Below are 17,060 nucleotides of genomic sequence, written 5' to 3' on the forward strand. Positions count from 1 at the left end.
TGAAGGGCTGTTCCAGAGACACCCATCTGTCTGAGGGTTGATAGGAGAATGTTATGGTTTACAGTGTCAAAAGCAGCAGACAGGTCCAACAGGATAAGCACTGAAGATTTTGATTGTGCTCTTGACCGTCTCAGTGCCTCAATGACCGATAGAAGTGCAGTTTCTGTGGAGTGGCGCTTTTGAAACCTGATTGGTTGCTGTCCAGGAGATTGTTTTGTGAGAGATGGGAGGAGATTTGGTTAAAGACAACACGCTCTAGTGTCTTAGCCATGAATGGGAGGAGGGATACAGGTCTGTAATTTTCAATGAGCTCAGGGTCAAGTGTGGGTTTTTTAAGGAGAGGGGCAACACGAGCCTCCTTAAAAGCTGAGGGAAATGTACCAGTGGAGATAGAGTTGTTGATAATGTGGGTGAGTGCAGGGAGGACGGATGGAGCGATAGCCTGAAAGATGTTAGTAGGGATGGGATCTAAAGGGCAGGTTGTGGCATTCGTGGCAAGGACGATTTTTGAAACCTCCGTTTCAGAGAGGAGGGAAAAAGTGGAGAATGTGTTGGGGTGCTGTGGGTTGATGTGCGTAAGGCGAGGAGCAGCGGGAAATTGATTGTACTTTAAATTTTATGTAAAAATTTAAAGTACAAACACACACGTTTAATTCAGTTGTTTGTGATTCACCTGACAAAAACTAAACACACACACACACACACACACACACACACACACACACACACACCTTCTATAAACTCTAGAATCCAAAAAATGTAATTTACAAAAAGTATCAAGAATCAGATCTTCAAATATTGTTACGGACACTGCTTCTACAATGAACAAATCAAAAAAGTTAACTTCCTTCAGGCATTAGAGGTTAGGTATAATTTGAAGACCCATCAACAAAAAAAAATTGTCATGCTTTATTTTTATAAATGCAGGTATGGAGTGAATGCATTCTCTTAAGAAGCAACTGCCTTTTTTATGTTTTTAAGGCAGTTATTTTTCCTCATAAATCACCAGGTTTACAAAGACATAGCAACAGTTACCCAACATTCCCTTAAATCTGCACAATTTTCAGAATATACATTAGAAAGGAGCACCAGAAATCTCTTTACATTATTACTGTCCCTCAGCAGTATAAAAGTAAAACTTATTACATAATTATTTCATCTTCTGAATTGAAGCACTAGAGTGAGAAAGGTTATGGCAGCATCGTCTGAGGTACGTCTACAGTTGAAATCTTTTCTCCAGTTCATCAGCGATCATTTCAGCGATGGCCAGGGAGGAGCTCGCAGCGGGTGACGGGGCGTTGCGCACATGCAGAATCCGGCTGCCCAGCTCTCCCTTCCCACTGTCAAACACGAAATCATCCACCAGGTTTCCTTCAGCATCCAAAGCCTGCGCGCGCACACCCGAAGGTCCCCTGCACAGACCGGCACACTTACACATTTACAAGCAGGACAGCTGTGATGATCAATGAGAATATGTATGACTTTCGTAATCTTTCTCAGTAGTGTTTATGCGTCTGTACCTGAGGACATCGCTGGGGCTCAGTTCAGGTATGAACTTCTGCAGGTTCTTTACCTGAGCACTTGTAAACACACCTCTATATATTTCTCCCATTCCATACACAATGTTCTTCATTACCAGCCTCTGCAGACCCCTATACACACACACACACACACACACACACACACACACACACACACAATGTCAGGGGCCTTGTTTTTAATTCGAGGAGCTGTCTACAACGAACAAATTTAGCTATTTAAAGAAATATTCTGGCTTCAGTAAGTTAATATCCATCATTAGTGTCTCACTGCAACCCATAAAAACTGACTGCAATTAATTTTTTGTAGTAATCAAATAAACAGTAAATAAACATTATGCTACAAGCGTTGACTGAGACAAACTGAACCTTCAATATTCCTTTAATATTTCCTCTCTGTATGAGAATGTGTCAAAATGAGTTGAAATGTTTGGGGTTGGTAAGACTTTTATTACTGTAATTTTTATTTTTATTTTTTTATAATTCATGCATTTACTTGAGCAAAAAGGCATTAAAAATAGTAATATTGTGAACATATTTAATATATTTTAAAATGTAATTGTGACCCTGTACCACAATTATTTGTATATTTGAAGCAATAGCCAATACATTGTATGGGTCAAAATTATAGATTTTTCTTGTAGGCCAAAAATCTATAAAAAGGATATTAAGTAAAGATCATATTCCGTAAATATATTTTGGAAATGTCCTTCCGGCAATATATCAAAACTTAATTTCTGATTAGTAATATGCATTGCTACTTACTTCAAACAATTGTTTTTACTATAATTTTTTTTTTTTGCATCCTCAGATTCCAGATTTTCAAATAGTTATATCTCGGCCAAATATTGTCCTACCCTAACAAGTCATAAATTAATGGAAAAAAGTTTTTTTGTTTTTAATGTATAAATCTTAATTTAAAAAATTGATCCTTGTGAGTGGGTTTGTGGTCGAGGGACACGATGTTCAAAGCACAATTTTCAGCATCATCACCCTAGTCTTCGGTGTCACATGATCAGTCTAATATCCTGATCCAATGCTTTTCTTATAGTATTATTATAAGCACTGTTGAAAACATCTGTAGCTCAATATTTTAGTTTTTAAGAGTCATTGACGAATACAAAGTTCAAAAGGTCCGCATTTATTTGTCATTGAAATCTTTTGTAAATGTCGCTTCTGATTAAATTAAATAATTACTTTAAAAAACATACTGACCCAAAACTTGTGAACTTATACATGTCGAAGTGTGTAATACTGTACCTGTATGAGACTGCATTAACAAAGTCTTGCGTGTCGAAGTCAAAGAGTTTATAGCCCTCTCGTTTAAAAGCCAACACAGCGTTTGGGCCAAGCCAGATACTACCGTCCATACGAGGAGTGAAATGGAATCCAAGAAATGGGAACCGTGGGTTTGGCACCTCAGCACACAAACAGAGTCCTTAAGCACACGTTCTCATATATCTGTGTATTATGTGCTTGTGTGGTGTTTCTACTCACAGGGTAAATGTTGCCCCTGACCAGGTAGTTTTTCTCTGGTTTAAGCACCAGGTAATCTCCTCTGAAGGGAACAACACGGGGCTCTGGACTGCAGCCAGATATCTCAGACAGCCGATCAGAGTAAAGGCCTCCGCAGGTCAACACAAACCGACACCTCACCTCCATCCCCTGCACACAAACACAGCCATGACTAAGAAAGACATCAAAGCAAAAAAACACTAATCACACAAATACGTTTCTCACCTGTGAGCTTTTGATGACGATGGGATATTTCAGCCCTGAACAGACGTAACGGGATGAATACAGTAACATTAGGAAAAAAGATATTGAGATATTGAGCTGGTCACGTGACTCACCTTCGGCACTCCCAGCTGGGCTTTCTGCCGCCACCTTAATGTCAGATGCTTCAAAGTCAGTTATCACGGTGCCACCTGCTTCCTGGAAGTCCTTCCCGTAGGTCAGAGCTACTAACCGCCAGTCAACTATTCCTGTGTTAGGAGAGTCTAATGCCATGATGCCCTGTGTATAAACAAAACAAAAAAAAAATCACCATATGTAATTTCATGTACAGTTCTTCCTTTAATTTTTTTAATCTATATTCAACAAATAGCACAGCATGGCTGATATCAGCAGTCACCAGCAGATCTGATTTGCTGGAAGTATGCAACTTTAAGGCGTGAAGGACGCACTGGTAAAGAACTAAAATTCTGCTTTATTTGATAATATATTGCAATATGATAATAATATGTTTTATTGATCTTGGACAAACAGAAATACTAACTACTAAAAGTCACACTTTAGTCTGTTATTGTAGTATTACATTTTTTTTTTAATCTAATAACAAAAACAAAGTACAAAGTACTTATAAAGTTCTGTGGAACTGTTATTTTATTTTTCCTTTTTATTGTTCCTGCTCGCAATTTTTTGTATATTTTGTTATAGACTGGCAACAAATAAAATATTAAAAACAACAATACTTTTTAAGCAAGAATAGGATACAATAAACGTTTTTTTAAAAATTGATGATATTAAGAAATGTTTCTTGAGCATAAAAGAAAAACAAAATCATTTGCACTCAAAGGAATAAATTAAAGTTTTTGAATATTAAAATGGAAACAGTTTTCATTTGTAAAAATATTCCACAATATTAACATTTTTCCTATATTAATAAAATAAAACAATAATAAAACAAATGCTGCACTTTTATTATCGCCTTTTTTTGAGCAAACTTTTGAACGGTGGTGTATGTAAGAGCCAGCTTCAAAATAAACCAATGTAACCACTGAGATATGATAATCATAAATGTGTTAATAATTTCATTAGGCTTTTTTAATGTTTGAAACAGCAGGCCTAAGGTCACCAGAACCAGGTAAAGGCCCAATGAGAGCACTTCTGCAATCTGCTGGTTACTGATCAAACCAACGGATGGGACATCTGTGAAAATATGGACCCTATCTTTCATTAACACCCTGACAAGAGTCACTCACCCTGCAGTACGGCTCTTTCTCTCGGATGGCCTTGGCGTCAATCAGACGGAGATCTTGTACATTGTTCACCTGACCGCGTTCATATAGAGCTTTCAGACGGGGGATCTCCTCTCTCTCCACTGCTACGATAAGCTGAAGTCACACACACACACACACACACACACACACACACACACACACACACACACACACACACACACACACACACAGTGGATACTACAGGGGCAAGTGTTTTTGGTATCTGTGGTATTATGGGAGCTATGCACATTCTCACCTTGCCACATTTCTTATAAGGCACACCTTTCTTCTGGCAGTACTGATATGTTAGCATGGCTCCACGAACACAAAGCCGAGCCTTCAGAGAGCCTGGTGTGTAGTATATCCCAGAGTGGATCACACCGCTGTTGTGACCTGTCTGATGGAGAGCTGCGGGGGGGAATGCGCAAAAAGAAGTGAAGATGAAATCAGGGCAGATATGAAGTATCGACAACAAACTCACACTTACAAAGCTCCTTTTCTTTCTCCAGCAGGGTAAAGGTGATGTTTGGGTGCCTGAGGATCAGCTCTCTGGCAGAGGCCAGTCCAACAATCCCTCCACCAATAACAGCCACATCAAATGAGCTACAATATAATGGTATAATATTAGTCATCCAATATAGTATATTTAACTGTGCATGATCATCTTTTCTATTTAAACATTTTGATACCCTTTGCCGTCATCTAAGACCCACTTAAACTTAATAGTAATTATAAATAAGAAAACGGCATAATAAATATTTATTTTCATACTATTTATTATACCTTCACGATGCCTTGCAGTGTTTTGTTTTTTATTTATTTAGACATACACATTGGCTGCAACTTTAAAGAAAACAGCTTTAACCGTTTTGACTTTTCCTCTTCTATGAAACAGCCAGCACATTTTGAGAAATGCCTCTGCCCTTTTTCTCCATAAAATGGACTTTTGATTGCCAACATTCTTCAGAATTATCTTCTTCACGTTCAACCCATGAAAGAAGGTAATGCAGGTATGGAACGGTATTATGCTAGTGGCAGAATTCTCATTTTTGGTAACTTTTTACTTTGATGTCGCTGTATCCTGCACTGCAATGTCATTGAATGCATTCTGAATACAGTACCACGACAGCAACAATACAAGTCATACTGCATCTGGGATCATTTTAATAGTGTGACAGTATACGCTTTGTGTCACTGTGAGTGCCCTGTACTGGTGTTTCTTTAACTCTGTAGTGCTGCTGTTATTCTCACCCGCTGTGGTGTGCAGCTCTGCACGTTGCATACTTTGATCCTTGTGTCAGTAAGCGCGCGCACACAGATCCAGCACCGAAAGTTCGTATCATTATTCCACGAATTACGTCGTCGCTTTTCCTAACTTATTTGCTTATTACAACCGTGTAATCATAATGCTCGCCGCCGACCCGGTAAGGCTCACTCTCGAGTAAAGGTATCTCCTCTCCGTAACGTTAGCGTTTAGGACGTTGAACTATGTCCTTCGTGGCCCCGCCCCCCCGACGTACACTCACTGCCCAATGAGAGCGCGAGGCGTGGTGACGTAACGGGTGAAAGATCAGCGAGCGCGCATGGAGGAGAAGATGTAAATAACAGAAACTCCGGGCATATACAGAACCGCAGCGACCCAAGCAGCAGGGTCCGTTTTGTATGATTTACTCTTTTTTTATTGTAGCAGTTCTGTATATAGTAAGCCATCTCGGAGCTTTACGACGTTTGTCCTTCGTATTTTCAATGACAAGACTCGATCTGTGCTCGATCTGCTAATAGTGCTACTACTGAGTGTCACTGAATAGTGTGTCTTCATACTTTGATGTCTCTTTTTCTCTCTTTATTTCAATCCATAGACATGAGTCTGTTTACCTGGTCGGCGCGGAGGATTTTATCCGCTCGTAAGCGGGCGTCAGGGGGCAGCTGTGAGTTCTGGGGGTGGCTCAATGCTGTTTTCAACAAGTAATTTTTGGCTATTTTTCAAAACAACAATGATGTAACTACTTTAATATTCCTCTGATGTCATAGCTTATTTCCTCTCCCAACCCACAGCTGACTGTAAAGCACACGGGGCCAATTAAAACAAATGTTGAGTGTGAGTGCCATAAATATCTACAAAATAAAGGGATTAATCAAGGTCTAGAGTAATTAGTCTTTAGAATCAAAACAACAGCTCTTATTTAGAGGATGAACTTCATAACATAATAACATCTAATGTATGTTTTATTTGCTTTTACTAATTCAGTTGTTTTTAGTTTCTACAGTTCACTTAATGGCATAAAGTGAATGAACAGTCTTGAAGTGTGGCAATTATTTTTTAAGTTCCATTTAGAACAGTGCTGTACAAAATAGTCAATAGTGGTCAACAAATATGTCTTTCATTTATCAAATACTAAAGCTAAAAGACTGGTTTGCCGCTGGCTGCTATAATATGCTATAATATTGAAATACATATATTTAATACAGTTCAGAGTACCATTCAAAAATCAAATTCAAATCAGCATATTAAAATTATATATTTATTTTAAATATATATAAATGGCTAAAAACCAGACAATGCAGGCACTGCTTGAAATGTCACATCAGCTTTCCAGATGCATTGATCGGTAGTTGTTGTGTTCGTTGTTCAACATAGAGTTGATTACGAGCGTATTAAAGCGGTGGGTCCTGATCGAGCTGCTGCCGAGTGGCTCCTGAGATGTGGGGCAAAAGTCCGCTTCCGTGGTTTCGACCGCTGGCAGCACGACTACAACGGACTCCCGACTGGGCCATTGGGCCGGTACCGGATAGAAGCTATCGATGCCACAGAATCCTGCATCATGTACCGTGGTTTTGATCATCTGGGTAAGTGATCGATTAAACACAAACACTCACCGCCCTGACCCAGTTACTTTTATGTAGCAGAATTATCTTTTAACCTTTAGCATTGTGACATTGCCTATGCAAATTTAATGAAATCATCAGTGAATGGAGAAGGTCAAACACTGCTTCAACTCTTAAGATCTCTTACTCCATTTGCTTCAGCAAAACAGTCTTGCATTATTTATTAAATTAGACCCCAGAGAGGGAAAGTTTGCTGAGGACACTACCATGTGTGTGTATGTGAGATGTGGCGAGACACTGAGACACCGTGTGTGTGTCACAGGTGAGGATGAGACACTGTCTGTGTGTCACAGGTGAGGATGAGAGGTTCAGTTGTGGGGAAAAAGTGACGTAAAGCTAAGGAGTGTTTTACACGGACAGATACAGTGCAGTCCTCTTGCTTTTTCACTCACATAGTCTTTTCACACATCCAGTTTTACTATACAGCACACTACATTTTACATTTCTACTTTTACTGTACTCAATATGACAACACAAAAACCTAACCTGCTCGTTTCACCTAGTAATATGCTGACTAACTGATTATATTAGAGTTTGGCAACTTTACATTTATTATAATAAATTAAATTATTCAGTAAAACACAATGGCACTGACACTTAAATTAATGTAATTGAATATGTAATTTTAACTTAATATTTATGAAATATAATGCTACAAATAGTTTTTTTTTTCCAAATAAATCTCTTTTGAACTTTCTATTCATCAAATAATCATCAAAACAATTTCCATAGTTTATATATATATATATATATATATATATATATATATATATATATATATATATATATATCACACACACACACACATGTAAAGTACACAAACATATATTATGTATAAACTTTTACAATGATTAATTTATGTACATAAATAGATATAAATAAATAAATCAATACATTTATAAAAATATTTTTAATAAGATTGATGACCTCTTGGATTATATTAGTATTTACCAAAGTCATTGAAGAGTTTTTGCTACTAATAAACCTTTGTTTTTGTGTTTAGAGGGTCTTGAGCATGTAGAGGAAATCAGGTTCAATAAGTGTATTTATATAGAAGATGCCTGTCTGGAGCGTTTGAGTCAAATAAAGACACTGCAGGACAGTTTAAAGAACATGACAATAGTTTCCTGTGGCAACGTGACAGATAAAGGAATAATCACTCTTCATCACCTCAGGTACGACAACAGAATCTTTTACCTCACTTGAGCTCTCTTTATTCCCCAAAATTTGGCTTGTGTGCTATGTGAACATGGTAATTGGATGATGTTGATCATCTGAAATGACCAAATATTGGAGAATTAATCAACCAGGTTTCCGTTTCCCAGAAACAGTGTGATCTTAAAGAGGTGGTTTATCCAAAAGGAAAATTTCCTGAATAAGTACTTACCCTCAGGCCATCCGAGATGTATTTCAGTTTTTCTAAATCAGAACAGATTTGTAGAAACGTAGCATTGCATCACTTGCTCACAGATGGATCCTCTGCGGTGAATGGGTGCCGTCAGAATGACCTTCCGAAAGAGCTGCTAAAAACATCACAATAATCCACAGCAACTCCACTGTAAATAAATCTTGTGAAGCAAAAATCTGCATGTGTTGTGATGTTTTGATCAGTTATTTGGACTGCTGATGGCACCCTTTCACTACAGAGGAACCACTGGTGAGCAAGTGATGTAAAGCTGCATTTCTCCAGATCTGTTCCAGTGAAGAAAAACTCATCTACATGGACGACCTAAGGTTGAATAAATTCTCAGCAAATCTCAAATGTTTAAGTGGATCACAGAGACCACTGCTGCCAAAAGTTTTAGTTATCTACTTTGAGAAGTGTAGCCCTGGTTGATATATTGGTTTGTCACTAGAATAAAATCAGTGGCTTCTGCTGTTGAAATCATAAGTGTGTGTGTTGGTGTGTGTGTATTAGGAACCTGGAGTGGCTGCTTCTCAGTGATCTGCCCGGTATAAAAGATAAAGATCAGACTGTGGACAGACTCCAGACCGCACTTCCCAGACTCACAATAGAACTGGACCTCGCTTAGCCAATCACAGCGCTTCACAGAATTTGGAAAACCGCAACCATCACAGCTTTATGACCAGGCCAGACAAGCCCTCTGGCTGATGTCCATGACTGCTGTGGCAACAGTTTCCAAGCAACTGAGCATCCCAGGGACGGATGCAGAGAGCTCCTCTGCCTTAGAGGCCAGTCAACAACACATAATTAGCTTTGATCCAACAAAATGGAGTTTTGTCAAACCACCCGGGGGAGCTGAACAATGTTATTTTGCCATTATCAATAAATCTTCAACAGTTTGGTTGTTGTTTTCTTCATACACTTCTTGTTTCATTTCGTATAAAGAAGCTATAGGAACAAATACATATATCGCAGAAAGATCTTTAATGATTTAGTCTGAAAACAAACCAAAACTATTTCATTTTACATCTATTTTAACACAAAAAACACATTTGCAAATCACATTGAATTTGGCATTTGGTGCAAGTCAGTGGCTCAATTAATAGCACCGCTCTTAAAGGCAACAAAAAGTTCATTATGTTCATAATAAGGTACTAAATGTTAAACAATATGCAGAGTTATGTCCAGGCCCACACAGAAAGATTTCTGCTTATTTCTGTTCCAAGATCTATTCATCCCAAAACACTTCCATTTAATAAATATTTTGGCTAATTTGATCATGCTTGAATTCAGATTTTTAAAATCCATACGGCAAAATACCAGTCTTTTATCTACAGAAAATCTGAAAAATTCTGTCTGGGTCTGGTTACACCCCTGGAAATGATTTAAGTCACATATACACACTTCAAACATTAAGGTTTATAATATAAAGCAATTATGTGGATCTAACAGAGGTAAAAAAAAATCTGTCCCACAGAGCAAACTCTTCTACAGCACTGAAGTCAGTTTCTAATCAAACTATACACAGCACAGCATTCAGTTTTAACGCTATTATTATTGCTGTTGTCATTTTACATATTACAGAAATGCCTCTGTGAGTCTTTGCTTTGGCAGTGTGACATCATTGTTTTGCAGGCAGAGCAGAGCCCTTTGTCTATCTCTCTCTCTCTCTCACACACACACACACACACACACACCAGCTGGGAGGTGGTCAGTCGGTTCTCGGGTTCCTGATGAGTGGATGTTCATCATATGTTGGGTAGATGGTAGTTGAATTTGCGCAGGTTGTAGTATTTTCTGTTTTCCACGGCTGGGAAGACAGTACTGCTGGCCAACTGAGGCAGATACTATATAGACAGAGAACAGGGATTTAAAATAATTAAATAAATGGGAGTAAAATAAACTAAAAACTAATTTTATTGAATGAGTAAAAAATGCTACTGACAAATGGGCAAAACCTAGGAACTAATTAGTATTTGGGGTGAAAGTAATTCATCTTCTGATGTGTAATAAATTGTATTTTTGTTGCAAATATGCATGACAAGATTGTTAAACTGAATGAAATGTTAGCAGTTGAATTTAGTAAATCAGGGAAAAAACATTTTTAGCTAAGAAAAACAATTGCCAAGTTTTAAAGCAGTATTACACATTGTTTTTACAGTTGAGTCCTTTTTCGTCTTCGACCTATTTACATTTACATATATCTACTTTAATAATTAATAACTGCTGAACTCCACAGCTTTACACGGCTCTAGGTGTGAGTGTTGTATTTGTGGCTACAGACCCCAGGAGGCAGGTGTTTGCGCGGCTGGCGTGTGCGTCTCTTGCGGTCCAGTTCACGTGTCACACTTTCGCTCTCTTCTCTCAGACTGTCAAAGTATGGCAGCTCCAGCAACTGCTCACAGGACAACCTCTCGGCCGGGTCCATCCGCAGACAACCCTGAGAAAGACAGGCAGCAGAGACAGACATGCTGGTGCTGGTTCTGAGCAGGTAGAGGACTTCTATATGATTGGATGGATTGGCGTTTAACTAACCTTCATGAGGCTCAGCGCCTGGTACGAGATATTTGGATACTTCAGATCAAGAGGTTCCTGTGGATCAGACACATGAACTGGTGTGAACTGGTCTACTTTTTAGGCCTACAGTAATATACTTGTGCAGAACCAAAACCTAATGATCATCTCACCATCTCCTGTGGTTCAGGGACACAAACTCCGCTAAAAAACTGGTTAGTGCTGAACACCTGCTGGTGTCGAGGAATCAACTCACCTATGAACACAAGAATATACAAATAAACTCACATTCGTTATCTATGCATCCATTCACTTATCATATGAGCAGCTGGAGTTATGTGTATTTCTTACCCAGAGTTTTCCTGATCAGATACAGCTGGTCTACATCAGATTTGCCTGGCCATAAAGGGGCACCAGAGAGCAGCTCTGCAAACACACAGCCTACTGCCCAGACGTCCACTGGTGGGCCGTACTGTGTGTCTCCTACAAGCAGTTCTGGAGCTCGGTACCACCGCGTCGCTACATAATCCGTGTAATAATCACATGGACCCGCTGGAAAAAAGAGTTATTAGATGAATGGAAAGTTGACGTAGGAAGTGTGTGTGTGTGTGTGTGTATGAATTATATGTGTACACGCACTGAGGATCCTGGCAAAGCCAAAGTCACAGAGTTTGATGACCTGATGTTTGGTTATGAGGATATTTTCTGGCTTCACATCTCTGTGGATACACTAAAAACACACATTTTTAAATCACTCGGGGTGTCTCCTAAAAACTTTTTAAAAAACAATATTAAGATTTGTTAGGTTTTACTTAAATTACAGTGAGTCATTGATACAGCTGTGAGGCAGTAGATCTACAGTTAAATTAAATTAATAAAAAATAAGTAAATTAAATTAGTGGTTCTAGGTGGACTGTGTGTATAATTATTTGTACTTAAATGACAGAGTTTACAATATTTTCTCCATTCATATATACTTTGAATACTTTTCACGAAGTAAGTATTTTGTAGATAAAATTGTAATAACTTGGTTTAGTACAGTCACAATTTTTTCTAAATTAAAAAATTGTGATTATAGTATTATTAAAATGAACTAAAATGAAAACTAAAACCATAAAAATTCTAATAATTTAATAATTTGTTATTAATTTTATGTTTTTCCAAAAATAATAAAATTAAGTTCATGCGAGTTGCCGGGACAACATTTTTTTTGTATTTTTAAATTACCTTAATGTACTAAAATAACTCACACTAAAACTGAAATGAATAAGAACTATATAGAGAAATAACAAAAACTAAAACAGCAGCTGTGTTTATATTTTTAACTCTTAAATCTGGAAAGAGGCATTAAATCTGAGAAAATAATACTTTCAAGAAGGCAATAAAGTGGAAGAGAGCAGCAACAATTTTGAAATTCTTACATTTTGTTTGTGGCAGAAGTTCACAGCCTGAAGTGTTTGCCAGATGATGCTTTTAACCATGTGCTCTGGAACGCTGAGTCAACACACACATACACATACAAAGTGTTACAATGACAGGATTCGAAGTTACAGGAACACAAACCCCATTTTCTACTTTAACCATTCATCCATCTCTGCTCCTACTGAACTCCACACTAACCCCGTAGGTTCTGATGATGTGTGTATGTGCGTGTATGAGTGCTCTATTGTGTGAGCTTTGTTGATTCATGACTTGTAAATCAAGAGGACGACACATAAAGAGTTAAATGTTGTTAAATGTTTAACGGCGCCTCCCTCAAGTGCACCACAGAGGACAAATGCATCCTGCTGTAAACATTCCACCAAAGACATGCAGGGAGTCATAGCAACAAAAACACAATATGTGTTAGTGTGAGAAACACAGAGCTGTTTTATAGGTGTGTCTACATGTATGTGTGTGTGTGTGTGTGTGTGTGCGTCTATTCTCACCCTCTTGGGTATCTGTCCAGCTCATTTAGGACGGTGTGGTCGCAGTACTCAAACACCAGGTGCAGTTTTCTCTTTCTTCTGAACACCTCGATCAGATTCACCAGGTTTGGATGTTTCAGTTGCTAAATACACACAATTTAATTGACAGATTAGGAATTTTAGTGTGTGGAAACGTATCCTAAAAAGTTTAAGAACACTAGAGAAAATGCTTCTTATCTGACTTTAATTAAGTTGTTTCAAAGCATCCTAGTATTTCGCTTGTCACCCTTTTGATTTAAAGATGAATGCCGCAGGTTTGTGTAAAACCTAATCTTTTTTTTTTTTGTTTTAAGAAGCATTTTATGAGAGTTCACATGGCCAATTTCACAGATGTGCTTATTTTTAAATATTTCTTAAATATATCATTTAAATTTAAAATAAAGTAAAATATAAATATTAGAAATAACTGAAACAGATTAGTTGAATTACTAAAATTAATAAAACTATAATAAAAATGCCCTTGATGTTATATTAAGCTTTATATTATTTGTATTAAGCTTTTGTATTTATTTTAAATAAATACTTGCTATTATTTTTTATCTTAGTTTTTATTAATAAATAAATAATTGTACCTCATATTATTAATTATTCATTAGTAATATGAAATAAAATTATGAATTTATTAATACAAAGTGTAAAAGCGCTTAACAAATTACTAAAATAAATGAAAGGTAATTAAAAAAAGCTAATTAAAATATTAACAAATATCAGAAGTGCCCCATATCACAAAAGAAATAGATAAGAAATAGGTCAATCCTAAAACCACTTTCAACTGAATTCACAATAAACTGAAACTTTCTTCAGAGACAAACTAGTAGATATTTAAACATGATCACAGAATATTTTTACAGCCCAGAGTCAAATAAATGGACTAAAGCCTGTGCTACAGTAACATTCTGAAGGAAGAAAAAGCGAGTGGCAGGGAACAGCAAGAATATTCATCCATCCATTCATGCATAACAGAGTGAAATTAATTGGTAAGCCAGTGTTGGCTGACATGTCAGATCTTCAAAGGGCCACTGCTTTGCTCTCAGCTCAAATGAAAGAGTTTGCAAATCACAAGAGCTCCAGACACTGATTATTAAAACATCCTGTCACCGCGAGTTCACTAAAAAGACAAAAAAATACTACTTATACTATTCTTCAAGTCTACAAACGATAACAGCAGCAAAACAAAATCATCCTCAAACAACATTTGCTGGTCTTGCTGATTCTAGACACTATTCCTGACCATATAGTCAGCTTGTCCAGCTTTAACTAGTTAAGACCAACAAACTATTTTAGGCTGGTTTAAACTGGGATTATATCAGCGGGGTGCGTTTACCTTCAGCATGCGGATTTCTCTCAGTGCTATTTTCTTAATGATGGGATCATCCTCAGACTCCACAAACTTCTTGATGGCCACAATCTGTCCGGTGTCTTTATTCCTGCACTTGAACACGACCCCGTACGAGCCCTCGCCGATCTTACTGATCTTCTCGTACTTCTCCATCTCTGCGACACCAGCAGAACACACGTATGATACTGCCTCACCTTGAGGTTAACTGAAATCTGAAAAACTGCAGCCAAATACGTTTGTGAGTGACACACACGTCTGAGGATAAAAACGCTATTACATTTTACTTGAACTTTATTCTCTGTTAAAGCGTAATTACTCAAAGAATTAGTAACTGAATGTTACAAGAACGCTAAGATAAAATATTACCAAAAATTCTGAGTGTATATTGTTCTGGGCCTTTTTAAAAACGACAGAAATTGTTGGCCCCTAAAAGTTTCATTTTTACCCCATTAAAACATTATTATCACTAAACTCTATTTCTTAATTAAATTCTTTTAGATGGTATTTATTTTGAGATATTGAAAAGAAGGTAATAGGCTGTTATGTAACATGACTGTGGTAAAGATCCTTTCTAGTGTGCAGTTTAGTGTTCAACATTAAAGCTGCAAAATAAAAACACGCTTCTTATGTTATCTAATAATAGAGAGAGCATAGAGAGTTAGATATACAGCTTACCTTCCAAAGTCTCATCCAAATAGCTGCTTTTCGATTAAAGCGAGCACAAATAGCGACTTCGCGAGATCAAAATTTGTCAGATACCCGGAGCCGTGTGGTGTCGTGCGAGTCTGACGGACAGAAAGAGCCGTGTGTCCGCGCACCGTGAGAATGTGTTTGAGTTCGCATGGAGAAGAAAACACGCTATTTACAAGCCGCCGGTCGCCATAGAAACCGAGCGGAGACGCCGCCTCCGCTCCGCGCGCGCGCGCTTCAATCTGCACAGCAACACGCTGCAAGCGCGAAACTATCCGACCTCAGATCAGCCGTTTACGAGGAGAGAGCAGCGGGACTGTAAATCCGTGCATCCGATGACATAAATTAAATGTCACGCAGTTTTTTTCCCCCCACCTGTACACAGGCGCGCACACAACACCGTGCCTGAGCGTGAGGTGACAAGCGCACGCGCAGAAGTCGGGGGAAAAAAAAAAAAAACTTGCCTCAATAAAGGTTAAAATAAGTTTCGGTTCGCTTTCTCGCACGTATATGTACCAGATAATATTATTTCACATTAAAAACAGCCCCTCTGTTGATTAAAGCACACACCGCAGACTTTTTGGTAGTAGTTGTAATAAAATTAAAAAAGTACGCTATATGTGACCCTGGACCACAAAAACAGTTTTGAAATCGACATTTATACATTTTCCATTGATGGTTGGATTGTTAGGATAGGTTAGGGGTGGGGATCCTGGAGGGCCACTCCTCCGCTGAGTTTAGATCCAATCACGAAAAAAAAAAAAAAAAACAGAATTGCATCCTAAAGACTAGGCCTGTCACATTGACAACTTTTATTTGAGATATTATTGTTATTATTTTACACCACTGAATGTATAATCATATATAAACAGCGTAATAATGCAAGAAGGCCTACACACTTGACAGCAAACATTTAATTCTTAAAAAAAAAAAATAGATCATGGAAATTAATAAAATATTAGATACCTTAGAAAGCTATAGTAAATTCACAAGTAGAAAAAGATAAGAACTTTTATGCTGATTTCATTTTTCTCTGAAAAGTAAGGGTGCACACTATTGCTGAAAACACAATCCTTATTTAGCAGTCAGACCTCTGTATAAGGCCACAGCTGCAGACTAAACTTTTATAGGATTTTTTTAAATTTTAATTAGCACCTCATGACCACACCACATCACGTACAAGAAGCTGCAAAAGACATAGGTGCAAATGGAATTGAGTTTTCTATATATTTTTTTTAAATGTTAAATATAATGGGCAATATATTGCATCACCAAAGATTATTGAAATCATGTACATATATTGTGCGATAAGTCAATATATTGATTATTGCAACAGGCCTATTGAAGACATGATTAGCTGGTAGGAGTGTGTTTGATGCGAGTTAAAGCAAAATCTGCAGGGATACAGGTCCTCCAGGATCAACGATCCCCACCCCTGGGACAGGACAATAACTGACGGATACAACTAGCCTTTTTGAAAATGAGTAAATCTGATGGTGCACAAAAAAACATATATAGAGACAATTGCCTTTAAAGATGTCCAAATAAAGTTCTTAGCCATGCATATTACTAATCACAATGTAAGTTTACATATTTTTTACAAAAGAAAATATTAAAAAATCTTGATGGAACATGATCTTTGTTTAATATCCTATGTTGACTATTGCTACAAATATATATACGTGTGTTTTGAGAAATGTTCATATTTCTGTGTATTTT

At 37.5% G+C, this 17,060-nt stretch overlaps 3 protein-coding genes across 4 annotated transcripts; 1 reads left to right on the forward strand and 2 right to left on the reverse strand.

The window, feature by feature from the left end:
- Window positions 1-894: 894 nt before the first annotated feature.
- Window positions 895-6,019, reverse strand: l2hgdh (L-2-hydroxyglutarate dehydrogenase). The gene is made up of 10 exons (XM_043256282.1): window positions 5,792-6,019; window positions 5,028-5,143; window positions 4,797-4,948; window positions 4,523-4,654; window positions 3,392-3,554; window positions 3,279-3,313; window positions 3,036-3,203; window positions 2,799-2,956; window positions 1,521-1,652; window positions 895-1,412 (listed from the first exon to the last, which is right to left on the reverse strand). Exons 1-10 carry the CDS (start codon window positions 5,881-5,883, stop codon window positions 1,217-1,219), a joined length of 1,344 nt encoding a protein of 447 aa, XP_043112217.1. The 5' UTR covers window positions 5,884-6,019; the 3' UTR covers window positions 895-1,216.
- Window positions 6,020-6,070: 51 nt separating this feature from the next.
- dmac2l (distal membrane arm assembly component 2 like) lies at window positions 6,071-9,730 on the forward strand. The gene is made up of 5 exons (XM_043256285.1): window positions 6,071-6,191; window positions 6,400-6,505; window positions 7,179-7,387; window positions 8,430-8,601; window positions 9,345-9,730. The coding sequence occupies exons 2-5, from the start codon at window positions 6,402-6,404 to the stop codon at window positions 9,457-9,459; spliced, it is 600 nt and encodes a 199-aa protein (XP_043112220.1). The 5' UTR covers window positions 6,071-6,191; window positions 6,400-6,401; the 3' UTR covers window positions 9,460-9,730.
- A 66-nt stretch (window positions 9,731-9,796) lies between these two features.
- On the reverse strand, window positions 9,797-16,967 carry cdkl1 (cyclin-dependent kinase-like 1 (CDC2-related kinase)). Of its 2 annotated transcripts, none has more exons than XM_043256284.1 (10): window positions 15,327-16,967; window positions 14,637-14,806; window positions 13,274-13,395; window positions 12,767-12,839; window positions 11,985-12,075; window positions 11,697-11,897; window positions 11,519-11,601; window positions 11,367-11,423; window positions 11,116-11,271; window positions 9,797-10,678 (listed from the first exon to the last, which is right to left on the reverse strand). In XM_043256284.1, the coding sequence occupies exons 2-10, from the start codon at window positions 14,802-14,804 to the stop codon at window positions 10,580-10,582; spliced, it is 1,050 nt and encodes a 349-aa protein (XP_043112219.1). In that variant the 5' UTR covers window positions 14,805-14,806; window positions 15,327-16,967; the 3' UTR covers window positions 9,797-10,579. The 2 variants fall into 2 exon arrangements, with proteins under 2 accessions (XP_043112219.1, XP_043112218.1); XM_043256283.1 differs by having other exon boundaries at window positions 14,637-14,871.
- Between the last annotated feature and the right edge of the window lie 93 nt (window positions 16,968-17,060).

This window comes from Puntigrus tetrazona, chromosome 13 (assembly GCF_018831695.1).
Source record: "Puntigrus tetrazona isolate hp1 chromosome 13, ASM1883169v1, whole genome shotgun sequence".
In the NCBI taxonomy this organism is placed as follows: Eukaryota; Metazoa; Chordata; class Actinopteri; order Cypriniformes; family Cyprinidae; genus Puntigrus; species Puntigrus tetrazona.

Coding starts and splice junctions, on each gene's coding strand:
- l2hgdh (XM_043256282.1), bottom strand. CDS start 5,883: ATGATACGAACTTTCGGTGCTGGATCTGTGTGCGCGCGCTTACTGACA. Junction 4,949..5,027: donor GGAGAAAGAAAAGGAGCTTT/GTAAGTGTGAGT, acceptor TCCCCCCCGCAG/CTCTCCATCAGACAGGTCAC. Junction 4,655..4,796: donor CTTATAAGAAATGTGGCAAG/GTGAGAATGTGC, acceptor GTGTGACTTCAG/CTTATCGTAGCAGTGGAGAG.
- dmac2l (XM_043256285.1), top strand. CDS start 6,402: ATGAGTCTGTTTACCTGGTCGGCGCGGAGGATTTTATCCGCTCGTAAG. Junction 6,506..7,178: donor CTCAATGCTGTTTTCAACAA/GTAATTTTTGGC, acceptor TGTTCAACATAG/AGTTGATTACGAGCGTATTA. Junction 7,388..8,429: donor CCGTGGTTTTGATCATCTGG/GTAAGTGATCGA, acceptor TTTTGTGTTTAG/AGGGTCTTGAGCATGTAGAG.
- cdkl1 (XM_043256284.1), bottom strand. CDS start 14,804: ATGGAGAAGTACGAGAAGATCAGTAAGATCGGCGAGGGCTCGTACGGG. Junction 11,424..11,518: donor TCCCTGAACCACAGGAGATG/GTGAGATGATCA, acceptor TCTGATCCACAG/GAACCTCTTGATCTGAAGTA. Junction 10,679..11,115: donor GCAAACACCTGCCTCCTGGG/GTCTGTAGCCAC, acceptor CTGTCTATATAG/TATCTGCCTCAGTTGGCCAG.